The following is a 15,998-nucleotide window of genomic DNA, read 5'->3' as shown; positions in this document are numbered from 1 at the left end:
TAAAACACACAGAATTAAAATGAATGGAAGCAACAATGCAAGAAGTGAGATGAATAAATGAATATATGTTGCAATCTCTAGGAATAATTTCTCCAGTAAAAAAGCACAGTATAAATATATATATACATTTAGTGCCAACATCTACATAAAATAAGAGTACTAGGTAGGGTACCACAGCAAAAAAGAATATATTTTGAATGAGTTACCAAAGGGGAGAAAATAGGGTATGTCTGATTAAATCAAAGGAAGGTGCACCAAAAAATAAAAGAACACAGAGGGGAAAAAAACAGAAAAGTGGATCAAATAGACAAACTTCACACCTACTGCGTGTGCTAAGTCACTTCAGTCTTTGTGACCCTATGGACTGCAGCCCGTCAGGCTCCTCTGTCCATGGGATTCTCCAGGCAATACGGGAGTGGGCTGCCATGCCCTCATTTAGGGGATCTTCTCAAACCAGGGATCTAATGCGTGTCTCTCATATCTCCTGCACTGGCAGGTGGGCTCTTTACCACTAATGCCACCTGGGAAGACCCTTACACTCACTAGAATTTTTTTAAAAAATAAGAAAATAAGATGTGTTAGCAAGGATGTAGAAAAACTGGAACACTTCAAATCGTGTGTACTGTTGATGGGAATGCAAAAGAGAACAGCCACTGGAAAACAGTATGGTGGTTTCTCAAAAATGAAACACAGAATTACCATATAATCTAGCAATTCCACTTCTGGGTATATACCCAAAGGAATTGAAAGCAAAGACACAAAACAGATATTTGTACACTTGTTCACAGCAGCCAAAAGGTGAAACCAACCCATGTCCACAGACGGATGAATAAACAATAAAATGTACAATATACATGCAATGGAATATTACTCAGCCTTTAAAAGGAAACTGACAGATGCTGTAATATGGATCAACCTTGAAGGCATGAGTGTTAAGTGAAATAAGCCAGTACAAATGGATACCCAAAGTAATTAAATTCAGAGAGACAGATAATGGTAGTTACCAGGGGATGGGGAAAGGGATAACAGAGTGTTATTGTTTAATGGGCAGTATCAGTTTTGCAAGGCAAAAGAAGTCCTGGAGCTGGATGGTAGTGTTGACAGAACCACAATGTGAATGTATTTAATGCCACTGAAATGTATACTTAAAACTATTTAAATGACAAATTTTGTTATATTCTACAACAACTTTTAAAGTAAAAAAATAAAAAAGTCAAGTACAAAAATGAAAAAATGAAACTAAATGCATCAGTTGCTGATGTATTTAGTTTAGGATCACTAAACATCCTACACAAAAGAGAAAGATGTCCAGACTGAATTCTTAAAACCACAACTAAATGCTGTTGTAAGAACAGACTTATACACTTTGTACACAGACTAAAATTAAAAGATGAAAAAATTTATCATGAAAAGAAACAAAAGTAAAATATACTAATGTAGCCATATCAGTATAGTAGTCAATAAAGAATACCTGAAGGCAAGAAATATCACTAGAGATAAAATACTTCAGAATGATAAAAATGTCCCCTGATCAGGAAGCTATTTGAGTCTTAAATTTGTATGCACCAAATAACATAACTTTAAAATGTATAACACAAAGGCTGAGAAAAGGATAAATCTATAACCACAGTGGAGATTCTCCTTATCGCTTCATAACTGATAGAACTAGAAAACAAACCAACCAAAAAAATTAACAAGTATATCAAATAATTGTACACCACATTCAATCAACCTGAACTATGGAACTCAAAACTGCAAAATTCATATTCTTTCCAAATAATTAATGGACAGTAGCCAAAAACAGATCATATACCAGGCCATACAGCAAGTCTTAAGTTTCTAATAGAAGAGAATTAAATATGACGTAAACAATAGAAAAGTAAAAAATACTCAGCGTTTCGAAATTAAGGAACATTTTCTAAGTAATTCCCAGGTCAATACACCTCAATAAGAATTAGAAAATATTTTAACTAATTAAATAACATTCAAAACATGTGAGGTGCCTAAGGTAATTATTAGAGAAAATTTTAAAACTCAAAAAATATATACTGTAAAGAAAAAATAGTAAAATCTCTGATTTTTGTGTCTCTAACAGCTTTTGTCTCAAGAAGCTAGGAAAAAATTACAGCCAATGAGAAATTTTTAAAAGAAAAATATAAAAGCAGAAACCAATGAAAATTAAACTTACAAAAGAAAAATCAATAAAGTAAAAAACTGGTTCTTTAAAAAGACAGATTAGGACTAATAAATCCCTAGGAAGATATATCAAGAAGAAAAAAGACACACAAGAACTGCAAATAACAGAAATTAAAAAGAGGACACCACTACCAAACGTACAGATATTTCTGAATTTTAAAATATCCATACAAGGAAAATACAAGGCCTAGACAGTCTTACTGGAAAATTAGTCCAAATATTTAAGGTAGAATCATACCAATAATACCCAAAGTCTTTTTACAGAACATACAAAAATGATAGTTGTTTTATGAGGTCAGCATGATTCTGAAACCAAAACCTAATATGGACATCAAGGAAAGAAAATTACAAACCAATATGATACAGAGCCACAGAAACAAAACACCATACTCTGCAGAATTAGAGCCATGACTTAGAAGCTCACAATGACTTCATGCTAGAAATAGGAGCAAAAATCAAACAGGCCAGCCCTAATAAAACCCAAAACCAACTCTCAACCAAGCTGTGTTGGTCCACTAGTACTCTGGCTGCTTAAAGAAAATTTATCCCTCTTTGAAGGATGGTAACAGCATCAGTAGCCTACGATATCTGCACTACACTGTCTGACATCCAATCAAAAATTACAAGGCAGTCTATGAAAATAGGAACAGCAGATGAGAAATCAAGAGAAGAAATAAACAGAACATAGCTTCATTTAATTTACATACTGCAGTTACAAGACACACTTTTATGATTAATATATTCATGAAAACAGAGGGAAGGTTGAAGATGTCAATACAGGCCTCAAATTTATTAAAGAAATGTCAAAACAAATTCTTGAAAGAAATACTATAACTGAGATTAAGCATTCAGTAAAAGAATTTACCAGTAGATTAGATCTGTAAGAACAAGATTAGTGAACAGGAATAGATATCAGAAGAAGGTATCCATAAAGTCATATAGATCAAGAGGAAGCAAGGAAATACAGAAAGGAGAGTTAAGACATATGAGACAGAGAAAATGTCTAATATGTATACTCAGAGTACAAAAAGTGAGAAGACAGTGACATAAAACCAGCAGCCAGAAGAGCAGACAAGAATTTTCTAAACTGACAAGTCATCAAATTATAGACTTAATAAACTCCATATTCAAAGCAGGCAAACCAAATCTACACATAAGGAAAAGCAAAACTACACATCATAATCAACTGCCTAAAAACCAAGATGGAAAGTCTAAAACCAGACAAGAGGGAAGAAATACCCAAAATTTTCAGTGAAGGAAACAGTAACACTAATAGAAGACTGAAAGAAACCAAAGACATCAAAAAGATAATGGAATGGCATCTTCCAAGTGTTGGGGGAAAAAATCCTCTCCCAGCTCAGAACTAAATAAAAATTATAACAGAATATCAACAAGAATAATCCTAATTTGGGGAGATGAGGTGAATTTTTTAAAACATGCAAAAGTAAAATATATGACAACAGCACAAATGAGGGAGGGTTCATGAAATTAAGCCATCAAAAGATTTCTGAATAATTTCCTAAGAGGCAAAATTTCAGAAGACTTTGTGAAAATTTTCCTACTAATTTATGGTAGACTGCAATAAGAGATACTATAATTTCTAGGATAATAACTAAAATGAAAATAGAAAAAAAAAGAAAATAGAAACCATATGACTATAAAGCTAAAAGAATTTTAAATATAAGTAAATATTTTAATAACAAAAAAGAAAGACATAAAGAACAATAACAAATGTAACAAGTGGAAAATCTGTGGCAAAATGAGTAAACAAACTCCAAGTGACAGATGAGAAAATTTAAAGACTAAAGATATACATGTTCAACAACTGGAAGTGCAAAAATAAAAACACAATCAGGTAACATCAGAATGCTAAAAATTAAAGACTGACAATATTAAAAAAATGCCAACATTTAACAGAAAAATCTCACATATTATTTTTCAAATAAGGGTTTAATTAAGACAAGTTAGTGGGTGTCTTAAAACAGAAGGTATAGATCATATAGAAAGAACTGACAGGGAACTCCTTGGCGGTCCAGTGGTTAGGACTTGGCACTTCCACCACAGTGGCCTGGCTTCAATCTCTGGACGGGGAACTAAGATTCTGCAAGCTATGAGATGCATCCAAAAAGTAAAATAAATTTTTAAAAAAGAAAGAACTGGCCAGATTTAGTAAATCAGAAGATGGATCAGGGCAAGCTGAAAAGATTCTGGTTTGAATACTGTTGCCCAGAATCAGGATGAGTATGGTGCCTATGTACCAACATTAGGGTCAATGATAAATTAATATTAGTAAATGAGACTGAGCTGCTTGTGGGCCATCCAAGTTAAGCTGCCCAACAGTTAACAGATCCGGAAGAGGCCTGGCATACAGGAGTATTCGAGGACACGCAGAGTGAGAAAAGACAACTGTCAATAACGAGTATAGGGATTACCAACATTCAAGCATTAGATGAAGACACTAAAGAGACTTAAGTAGGCACAGAGAAAGGCAGAGCCAGAAAGAAAGAAAAGTCACAAAAGTTCCCACCGTAAAGAGAATTTCAAGTTTCCCAGGGAACAATTAAAGTTTCAAATAAAGCACAGAGGTCAAGTAAGGCTAGATCTGAGAAAGGGTCCACTGAGTTTGGCAAGTGAAAAACTTTAGATAGAATAATTTCAAAGAAAAGACAGAGGCAGAAGATAGTTTATAGCAGGTTGAAAAGCAAAGAATTAGAAGGAGAACAATTATCACACTACATTAAGCTTTCTGTTAAAATGTTTGCAAACAAATTCGTAAGTCCCTTGAGGGGAAAAAAGAAATCCTGTGTATCACTGTATCTAGGACAGTGCCTGGCACATAACTCAGTTTTGTCTTTTTGTTCTTTGGGGAAAAGCACTCATTTTCTATAACTCTTTAATAGTACTCAATTCACAAACATCAGGAAACCAAACAAGGAACAATTTTTGCTGTACTGTATTAGGGTTTTTTTCTAAAGGTTTAAAAAACACACACACACATTTAGGGTATTTAGCTTTCAAATACACAGTTGACAATTCAGAAATTTTTGTTTTCTGTCCATAATAGGAAAGAGAAGGTAAGTGACAGAGAAAGACACTTCACCATTAATAAACAGATTACAATATGAATAAAAAAGAGAGCAGCTTTCTTCACCAGCGCCGTCCAATAGAATTTTCTATTATGATGGAAATCTCCCAACTCCACACTGTCCAACGCAATAGCCAACAGCCACATGTGGCTACTGAACACTTGAAATGTAGCTTCATAACTAAAAATTTTTTTAATTTTACTTAATTTGAATTTTAAACTTAACAGTCACATGTAGTTAATGGCCATCATATTGGATAGCACAAACAGACACAGATGATGGTGAAAATATAAATGTAAAATAAGTCTTAGATTATGAGTCTTCAGGTAACAGTACCCTAGATAAACTTTTTCAAGTTTCAACAATTGGGGAAGGAGGCAAGATAGCAAAAATGGAAGACACGGAATTCGCCTCTCCTCACAAGCACGTCAAGAATACATTTACATGTGGCACAATTCTCACAAAGCACCTGCTAAACACTAGCTGCTGCTAAGTCGCTTCAGTCGTGTCTGACCGTGTGCGACCCCATAGACGGCAGCCCGAAAGGCTCCCCCGTCCCTGGGGTTATTCTCCAGGCAAGAACACTGGAGTAGGTTGCCATTTCCTTCTCCAATGCATGAAAGTGAAAAGTGAAAGTGAAGTTGCTCAGTCGTGTCCGACTCTTAGCGACCCCGTGGACTGCAGCCTACCAGGCTCCTCCGTCCATGGGATTTTCCAGGCAAGAGTACTGGAGTGGGGTGCGACTGCCTTCTCCGCTAAACACTAGCAGATGACCTCAAACACATGAAAGGAAAGAAAAATCCCACGCAGCCTCATAGGATGATAAAAAGACTAAAAATACATAAAAGAAAAACTAAAATTAATAAAAATAGAAAAAATAAATAAATAGGAACTAAAGAAGAGAGAGAGGAAAGGCAGAGGAACTGCAGCCCTGGCAGAGACGAGCTGAAGGCGAGGAGAAGCTCATGCTCAGAAAAGCCCATTCATGGTGGGGATGAGCTGGGGCAAAAAGGAGACTAAGTGACCAGAGAAGAAGGCAGCAAGCGGTCTACAAAGTAAGAACTGCAGGCATGGCCCATGCTACAGCCCTATACACCCTAGCCTCAGTCACGTATCTTCTGCTGCAGCCAGGGCCAGGGTGCAGGGAAGTGGGGTTTGGAGAGTGGACCCAAAGAGGGGACAGCTGTTGGTTGTGAAGAGAGAGCCTGAAGGGACAGGAGTAAGGAGCTCCACAACCAGGAAAGTTTTCAGGAGAAATACAGGCCGCTACAGAAGCAAGGTGCCATCGACTGTGGCACGCAAAGGGCACTGAGTCCAAGACGTTGGACCACCAGAAAATTCCTGGCCCAAGGAAATATTAATCAGTGTGAGCTCCACCAGAGATCTCCATCACCCAGCTCCATCCAACTGCCTGTAGGCTCCAGTGCCGGATGCTTTATGCCAAACAACCAGCAAGACAGGAACACAGTCCCATCGATCCGCAGACAGGCTGCCTAAAGTCATACTAAGCTCCTGTGCCTGTGTGCTAAGTCACCTCAGTCGTGTTCAATTCTTGGCAACCCCATGGACCACAGCCCTCCAGGCTCCTCTGTCTATAAGACTCCCCAGGCAAGAACACTGGAATGGGTTGCCATTTCCTTCTCCAGGGTACTGAGCTCACAGACACTCCAAAACACACCACCTGATGCAGCCCTGCCTGTCCGAGAGACAAGACTCAATTCCACCCACCAAAGCACAGGCACACTACCTCCCACCGGGAAGTCGACACAGGCCCCTGGACCAACCTCACCCACCAAGGGGCAGACACCAGAAACAAGAGGAACTGCAACCCTGGAGCCTGCGAAAGAGAGACCACAAACACAGTAAGTTTAGCTTAGCCACTCAGTTGTGTCTGACTCTTTGCAACCCCATTGACTATAGCCTACCAGGCTCCTCCATCCATGGGATTTTCCAGGCAAGAGTACTGGAGTGGGTTGCCACTGCCTTCTCCAGAGGATCTTCCCAACCCAGGGATCGAACCCGGGTATCCCACATTGTAGGCAGACGCTTTACCATCTGAGCCACCAGGGAAGTCCTAACACAGTAAGTTAAGACAAAATCAGACAACACAGAAACATGCTGCAGACAAAGGAGCAAGGCAAAAATCCACAAGACCAAATAAATGAAGAGGAAATAGGCAAGGTACTTGAAAAAGAATTCAGAGTAATGTTAGTAAAGATGATCCAAGATCTTAGAAACAGAGTGGACTCATGGAACGAGAAGATACAAGAAATATTCAACAAGGACCTAGAAGAACTAAAGAACAAACAGTGATGAGCAACACAGTATCTAAAATGAAAAAATACACTAGAAGGAATCAACGGAATAACTGAGGCAGAAGGACGGATAAGTGAGTTGGAAAACAGAATGCTGCAAACAGCTGCCAAGGAGCAGAATAAAGAGAAAGACTGAAAAGAAATGAGAACGGTCTCAAAGACCTCTGGGACAACATGAAAGGCACCAACATTTGTGTTACGGGGGTCCCAGAAGAAGAGAAACAAAAACAATCTGAACAAATATTTGAAGAGATTATAGTTGGAAACTTCCCTAACATGAGAAAGGAAATAGTCACCCAAGTCCAGGAAGGTCAGAGAATCCCATACAGGATTAGCCCAAGAAGAAACACATCAAGACACATTTAATCAAACTAACAAAAACTAAATTCAAAGAAAAAATATTAAAACCAGCAAGGGAAAAGCAATAAATAACATACAAGGGAATCCCCATAAGGTTAGCAGCTGATTTTTCAACACGAACTCTGCAGGCCAGAAGTGAGTGGCAAAATATATTTAAAGTGATGAAAGGGGAAAACCTGCAGATTACCCTACCCAGCAAGGATCTCATTCACATTCAAGAGAGAAATCAAAAGCTTTGAGGAGGAGCAAAAGCTAAGAGAACTCATCACCACCAAAACAGCTTTACGATAAACGCTAAAGGACTTTCTCTAGGTGGGAAACACATGAGAAGAAAAAGACCTACAGAAACAAACCCAAAACAATTAAGAAAATGTCAAAAGGAACAAACAAATCAATAATTACCTTTTAAATATAAGTGGATTAAATGCTCCAACCAAAAGACACAGATTGGCTAAATGGATACAAAAACAAGATCCATATACACACTGTCTACAAGAGACCTACTTTAAACCCAGGGACCCATACAGACTGAAAGTGAGGGGATGGAAAAAGATATTCCATGCAAAAGGAAATCAAAAGAAAGTTGAAGTAGCAATACTCATATCAGACAAAATGACTTTAAAACAAGGACAATTACAAGAAATTGTAATTTGGACACTACATAATGATCAAGGGATTAATCCAACAAGACAATATGACAGTTGTAAATAAATATGCACTCAATGCAGGAGCACCTCAATACACAAGGCAAATGCTAACTATACCATAGAACAGGAAATCAACAGTAACACAATAATAGTGGGGGACTTTAACAGTCCACCTTACACCAAAGGATAGCTCATCCAGACAAAAAAATTAATAAGGAAACACAAGCCTTAAATAACACATTAGACCAGACAGACTTAATTGATATTTATAGGACATTCCATCCAAAAGCAGCAGCATACACGTTCTTCTTAAGTGCATAGAGAACATTCTCCACCATCTTGGGTCACAAATCAAGCCTCAGTAAATCTCAGAAAATTAAAATCATCAAAGTGAAAGTCACTCAGTTGTGTCCAACTCTTTGTAACCCCATGGACTATATAGTCCATTGAATTCTCCAGGCCAGAATACTGGAGTGGGTAGCCTTTCCTTTCTCCAGGGGACCTTCCCAACTTACAGATCGAACCCAGGTCTCCCACATTGCAGGTGGATTCTTTACCAGCTGAGCCACCAGGGAAGCCCAAGAATACTGGAGAGGGTAGCCTATCCTTTCTCCAGCGGATCTTCCCAACCCAGGAATCAAACCAAGGTCTCCTGCATGGCAGCCAGATTTTTTACCAACTGAGCTATTACAACTTAAGCCTCAGTAAATCTCAGAAAATTAAAATTATATCAAGAATCTTTTCTGACCACAACGCTATGAGATTAGAAATCAATTACATGAAGAAAAACACAGATGCATAGAGGCTGAACAACATGCTACTAAATAACTAATGGATGACTGAAAAAAATCAGAAAGAAATTTAAAAATACCTAGAAACAAGTAGATTAGTCCAGAGAGGCTCCTAAGTAGATTTCATTTTTTCCACCAAATACTTCACTGATGTTGGTAAAAACTGATTTAGCTAAACGAAAAAAAGCGGGTGGGGCGTGGAGATGATCCAAGTTCCCTCTTGTCCCTGTATCTTCTGAGAACTAACAGTAAATAAAATCTCCAAGGAAAAAGAAAAGGCAACCATCTAGGATAGATATTTGAATAAACTACATCAATCCACTCCGGAAAAAGAAATACACCTGCTTAACTGGTGTTCAAACCAACAAAGAAACATTTGTTAGGCCCAGAAAGTATTTAGCAATTAAAAGATACAACATCCCAGCTTTCATTAATTAGGTAAAAAAAAAATCCTATTCAATGCACTCACTTTTAGGTAAATAAGAAATGAAATTGTGTGCTTTTAAAACATTTAGTGGTACATTGCTCAGACAGTAAAGCGTCTGCCTGCAGTGCGGGAGACCCGGGTTCGATCCCTGGGTTGGGAAGATCCCCTGGAGAAGGAAATGGCAACCCACTCCAGTATTCTTGCCTGGAAAATTCCATAGACTGAGGAGCCAGGTAGGCTACAATCCATGGGGTCGCAAAGAGTCGGACACGACTGAGCAACTTCACTCACCTATATAAAGTGTTAATATGTATATACTGGATTGGCCAAAAAGTTCATACCTGAACGAACTTTTGGCCATTCTAACACACATAAACATAATTAACCACACCACATACTGTTCTATAATTTTTAATAACTGCATAAAAGTCTCCTCATACCAATCCCCTAATGTTGAATTTTTAGCTTTTTTCATTATTATAAACAAATCTGCAGGAAACCTTTCTGTGCATGTCTTTTTGCTAGATTCTTAAAAATAAAACAAACAGAAGTTTTCACCAAAAAAATTTTTCTGAAAATGTCAGCAGTGATGCCATTAATGAGAACAATATTTAAATACTTCATCCTATCCATTTACTACTGATGTCATTCATTGAAGTTGTGGATCATCCTTGCCTCTCCTCTGTCTTTCCCCTTACGTTACTATTTTACAGTACTATTACATTACTCAATGCTCCAAAGGACAATCAAGGAAAAAACAGAGGGAACCAAGGTAAAATGTGCTATATTCCTTACTTGAATTAAAAAGCAAAAAATCTATGAGCAACATTTAAACCATCTCTACCTAGCCAGGTAAAAGCTTGATCTTCCCAACCCAGGGATCGAACCCAGATCTCCCACATTGCAGGCAGATTCTTTACCAGCTGAGTCAAAAGGGAAGACTAGGAACACTGGAGTGGGTAGCCTAGCCCTTCTCCAGCAGATCTTCCTGATTCAGGAATTGAACTGAGACCTCCTGCACTGCAAGCAGATTCTTTACCAACTAAGCTATCAGGAAAGCCTCTTTATCTAGGAGCCATTGTTAATCAAGATTTCCAGAGAAAACAATGGCCTGAACCAAAGGTATCCACTGAATAAAAAGAGCTCATTTGTCTCAGCAGCAGCAGCAGCTAGCTACATGAGAAGACAATGGCAACCCACTCCAGTACTCTTGCCTGGAAAATCCCATGGACGGAGGAGCCTGGTAGGCTGCAGTCCACGGGGTCGCTAAGAGTCGAACACAACTGAGCGACTTCACTTTCACTTTTCACTTTCATGCATTGGAGAAGGAAATGGCAACCCACTCCAGTGTTCTTGCCTGGAGAACCCCAGGGACGGGGGAGCCTGGTGGGCTGCCGTCTATGGGGTCGCACAGAGTCAGACACGACTGAAGCAACTTAGCAGCAGCAGCTAGCTACCAAAACTGGCCGGGGCGGGGGGGAGTCATTCAAATCATTTTCTTCGTATTTTATTCTCTCTCAGAGTCCCTGTAGGGAAAAGCAAGTCCTAAAGCACATTTAATTAGATTTAACATAAAGTAATACTAACTGCTACACTGCTGTCTTTTTCTCCCTTTTTCCTTCAAACAGTGTCCCAACATTTCCTACTAGAGTTCACTGTACTCCTACAGCTGCTAGGTCCCTCACAAAAATATGACTTATTTATTAACTATTTACTAGATAAAGTTTTCCCACACTGAACTGTAATTAAAGGACAGCTAACCAACCCGTGTATTTTGTGGCCTTATGGGTCTCTCCTGTCCACTGAAGCAGACTGGTTAAAATATTTGTTGCTATTTACTCAGAGGCTTTATCATGAAGTGAGAATGATCTTACATATCCATGACAGACAAGCACATGCTTGTTTTATATGCCAAAGTAACACTGATTTACATCACTCAGTCGCGTCGGACTCTTTGCAGCCCCATGGACTGTAGCCCACCAGGCTCCTCCGTCCATAGGATTTTCCAGGCAAGAATACTGCAGTGGGTTGTCATTTCCTTCTCCTGGGGATCTTTCCCACCCAGGGAGAGAACCCTGACCTCCCACATTACAGGCACTCTTTACCATCTGAGTCACCAGGGACGTGAAAATAACATTAACACTGCACAGAAAAGTAATTTGGTAACATACTCAACTTTCTACTGAAACTGCTATTTGGGTTCCTACAGGACTGGAACTGAGAAGGGAGGTTTCAGTGCAACTGGAAACCAGACCCGAAAGCTGTTCAGAGCACTCCAAACCGTATCCTTTGTATTTCAGGCTCACTAACATCAGAATAAAACTAAGGATTTCTCTTTTCAACACGCCAAGTGGGAGAAAAACCTATCAAGTCAGCAGTATGCAAACATATACTGTGAAGGAGGAGAGAGTTAATTCCTCAGCAGAAAGAAGGGCAATAGGAAAACTCTTTTTCCAGGGTCTGTTTCACATTTTCTAAAATAAAAAATGTAAATAGTTTTTGCCAGAAATTGGTTTCATGAAGGACTGTCTTTTCTTTTTTCTTCTCTTGGCGGGGGGGGGGGGGGGGGGGTAAAAAAAATTGTCTTACAATTTAAATGCAGTCAGTGAACCTGAATTTTCAAACCCCCAATTTGAAAAAAGCCAAGGAAAAACGGCTCTCAGAAAGTGAAATCCAACGCACGAAATAATTTAGAACAAACAGAATACAGAAGGAAAGGTTCCCACAATTTATCCTAGCAGGCTGTTTCCAAGTAAACCAGGATTTTTTAGGTTCTATGAAAAGTCCCTCATCCAGCTAAAGATTTGTTTACCCATGTAAGTAGTCATTTTTATACAGAAATGCTCAATAGAAAAGTTAGGGATTCCCAGTGTCTACAACTTTTGAACAACTTCCTAACCTTTATAACCACGATAATCTCAATAAGATCACAAGACATATATTAAGTCAATTAAAAGTTGCCTTTCAAAGTAAGAATCTCAAACTTTCGGAGATGGTGAGAAACAAATGATAAGGAACCCAGAGGGGTAAAAATCTCAAATTAAACTCAGATTAAAAATCTCAGATTAAAATAATACTGTATCTCTTAAATTGGTATACTTCGTATGCAATCCCATTAGGAAATACAAAACTCTCTCCTGTTTATTAGAAGATTAAAACATTTATATAATTGAAGTTAAAATTTAACAAAACACCATTCAATTTTTACATACACGAAACTAAACCTAGAAATGCACAAGAAGCGTTACCACTGCAAGAGAGTATACATTTTAGCAACGATTAGAGAAATGGCTTAAAAAATAAGGTGAACTCTTCCATTTACGAACGTGTCCTTCACCAAGAATATTCCCACGCATCGCTGTACGCATTAAGGTTTAAAACCCACTTTCATACAGAAGTTAAACAGATTATTACATCTCTTTTCCCGCAACCCTCCCCTCCCTTCGAAGGTCGAGGGGTCCCAGACAAAAGACAACAAAAGCACGTGACAAAAGTTTCTCCTAACACGCTTTCAGGCCTAGAGGCTACGCTTCTCCCTCGTTCCGGGTCCGGGGGGCCTGGGCCCAGACCAAAAGGCTGCGGCCCACTGAGGGCTGCAGGGGGTCGGCCGGGGGTCAGGCCCCAGCCACGGGGAGGGGAAACCGGGCGCCAAGGACGCGCCGGGGAGCGGGCGCCTCCCGAGACCACTGGCTTAAGCGCGGACGAGAGCGGCCTGTTACCTTTTCCTGCTCCTCACGGAGCCGCGCCACCTCCGGGGCGCGCAGCGGAGCCGCGGCCGAGGCGTGGGGCCTGGGGTCTGGCGGGGCCTCCATGAAGGGGATGCCGGGGCCTCAGCGGGGCGAACGAGTCCTAAACAAGTGTTTATGGAAGCGGCGTGGCCGGCGGCTGCCCAGCGCCCGCGTGCTCGCCCTCATGCACTGCGCGCCCCGCGCTGAGGAGGCCGCGCCCGCCTTCTCCACTACCGCGGCGACCGCTGCTCTCGTCCGGGCTGCCCGCGGCCGCATCTCACACGCTCATGCCGCCCGCCGCTGCAGCCGCCGCCGCCGCCGCGGGCTCGGAGCAGCAGGCCGGCCGTTGAAGGCGAGAAGCGCCGATCCGGTAGCTGGGCCGAGGGACGCGTCCTGTGGCGGCCGCGCCTCCTCCGCGCCTCCTCCGTAGGCCCCGCCCCTCGCCCCGCCCTGCGCGGCACGCTGGGAAGCGCACGCAGCCTCCGCCCTTCGTCCCGCCCCCGATGAGTCACGTGGTGCAGGAGCGGCGCAGCGGCGGCTGGCTTATTCCGAGGCTGCGCTGCGTGGAAACTTTCATTCTAGGGAGGATAGACCGTCAGTTCACGGACAGGATACCTACCTTGGCCTTGTGTCCCACATATGCACTCAGTCGTTGAGCGCTGCATTTTGCCGTAGGAGCTTAATTCGTGTACTAATACTGCTTTATAAGCATATTTAATTTAAACAAATTCAACCTTTCACTGTACCTGTTTAATGAACTAAAATATGCAATTAAATTTTGCCTGTGTATTAATTACTGCACACATAACATTTACATATATAAAGGTATTGTGATTTAATTAATATATTGCTATGTATGGGCTGTTTAAGAGACTTCAAGGATAACGTTGCCCAAACTTTTCCTCTTATTTCAAACTCCTGTGACCTCTTTCTAGTACAGCCTTTGTACACAGTAGGCACTCAGTTAATACTTAATGAATGGAATGGGCCTTGGCGTAATAATCATCTCTGCTCCAGTACTTAACAGAGAACTTCAGTTCTCACCCTGGTGTGCCTGCTTGCTAGACTTCTCTTCCCTTCCGGCCAGCTCCCCAATTCAGATAACTCTTTTGCCATTTGCTTCTAAGAAAAAAGGAAGGAAAATTGGGGCAGATGGTGAATGTTAATTGCTGTCTTTTCTTACTACATATCAAACATCCAATTCCTCTGAAACTGGCCGTCTCCGACTGCTCTAACACCACCATCATCTGTGTATCCTCAGCTACTTTACTAGCTTCTGCTCTGGTCGCCCAGTTCTCACTTTCACCGTTTCTAATGGATGTTGGCAGCTGCCCACCCTGAAAGTGAAAGTCGCTCAGTTGTGTCCGACTCTTTGAGACCCCGTGGACTATACAGCACGTGGAATTCTCCAGGATACTGGAGTGGGTAGCATTTCCCTTCTCCAGGAGATCATCCCAACCCAAGGATCGAACTCGGGTCTCCCTCTCCCGCATTGCTGGCGGATTCTTTACCAGCTGAGCCACCAGGGAAGCCCAAGAATACTAGAGTGAGTAGCCTATCCCTTCTCCAGCAGATCCTCCCAACCCAGGAATGGAACCAGGGTGTCCTACATTGCAGGCGGATTCTTTACAAACTGAGCTATCAGGGAAGCCCCATCCTATCTCCCTTCATTCAGGTATTCAAACCTAGCCTGTTTAGCTCCTGTGCCTGTGGGAAGCTGAACCACCCCCAGCTCCAGTAGAAGGGTAAATACATTTATCTTCTAAGTATTTGGTTCTATATGCTGTCTACAAGTGACTCACTTTAGAATGAAAATCACGGAAGAGTTGAAAGTAAAATGGAAATTTGGAGACACTAAGAAAAGCCAGAGGCATGCATGCCACAAGCATAAACACATGCAGAATCAGCAAGAAGGCATCCAACTGCAAGCCAAGGAGAGAGGCCTCAGAGTTAGCCAACCCCCTTCACACCTTGATGTTGGAATACCATCCTCTATAACTGTGAGAAAATACATTTCTGCTATGTAGATCATCAGTCTATGGTATTTTGTTATGGTAGCCCTAGCAAACTAATATATCAATAACCTAACTGTACTTTAAGGAACTAGAAAGAGAAAAACAAGATCCAAAGCTAGCAGAAGAAAGAAATAACAAAGAGACAAACAGAAAATAGAAAAACAACAGAGAATACCAGTGAAACCAAAATTGGCTCTTGGAAAGATTAATAAAACTGACAACCTAAATTAAGAAAAAGAGAGAAGACTCCTACTAAAATCAGAAATTAAAATGGGACAAAATTACAACTTTACAAAAAGAAACAAAGAACATTAGAACACTATGAACAACTGTAGAAACCAGATGAAAGGGACAAATTCCTAGAAAAAAACAAAAACTAATAAAACTGACTCAAGAAGAAACAGAAAACAATGAAAGCCTATTAACAGCTAAG

At 40.5% G+C, this 15,998-nt stretch overlaps 1 protein-coding gene across 1 annotated transcript in view; it reads right to left on the bottom strand.

Moving 5' to 3' along the window:
* URI1 (URI1 prefoldin like chaperone) overlaps positions 1-13,972 on the bottom strand; it is a 63,113-nt gene extending 49,141 nt beyond the window's left edge. The window contains exon 1 of the mRNA XM_019979645.2: positions 13,542-13,972. Coding sequence (XP_019835204.2) covers positions 13,542-13,634 — 93 coding nt within the window. The 5' untranslated portion in view covers positions 13,635-13,972. The remainder of the gene's footprint in view (positions 1-13,541) is intronic.
* Between the last annotated feature and the right edge of the window lie 2,026 nt (positions 13,973-15,998).

Source organism: Bos indicus, chromosome 18 (genome assembly GCF_029378745.1).
Source record: "Bos indicus isolate NIAB-ARS_2022 breed Sahiwal x Tharparkar chromosome 18, NIAB-ARS_B.indTharparkar_mat_pri_1.0, whole genome shotgun sequence".
NCBI classification, from domain to species: Eukaryota; Metazoa; Chordata; class Mammalia; order Artiodactyla; family Bovidae; genus Bos; species Bos indicus.
Note: the sequence above shows the minus strand (reverse complement) of the source record. Positions and strands in the feature narration are given on the sequence as shown.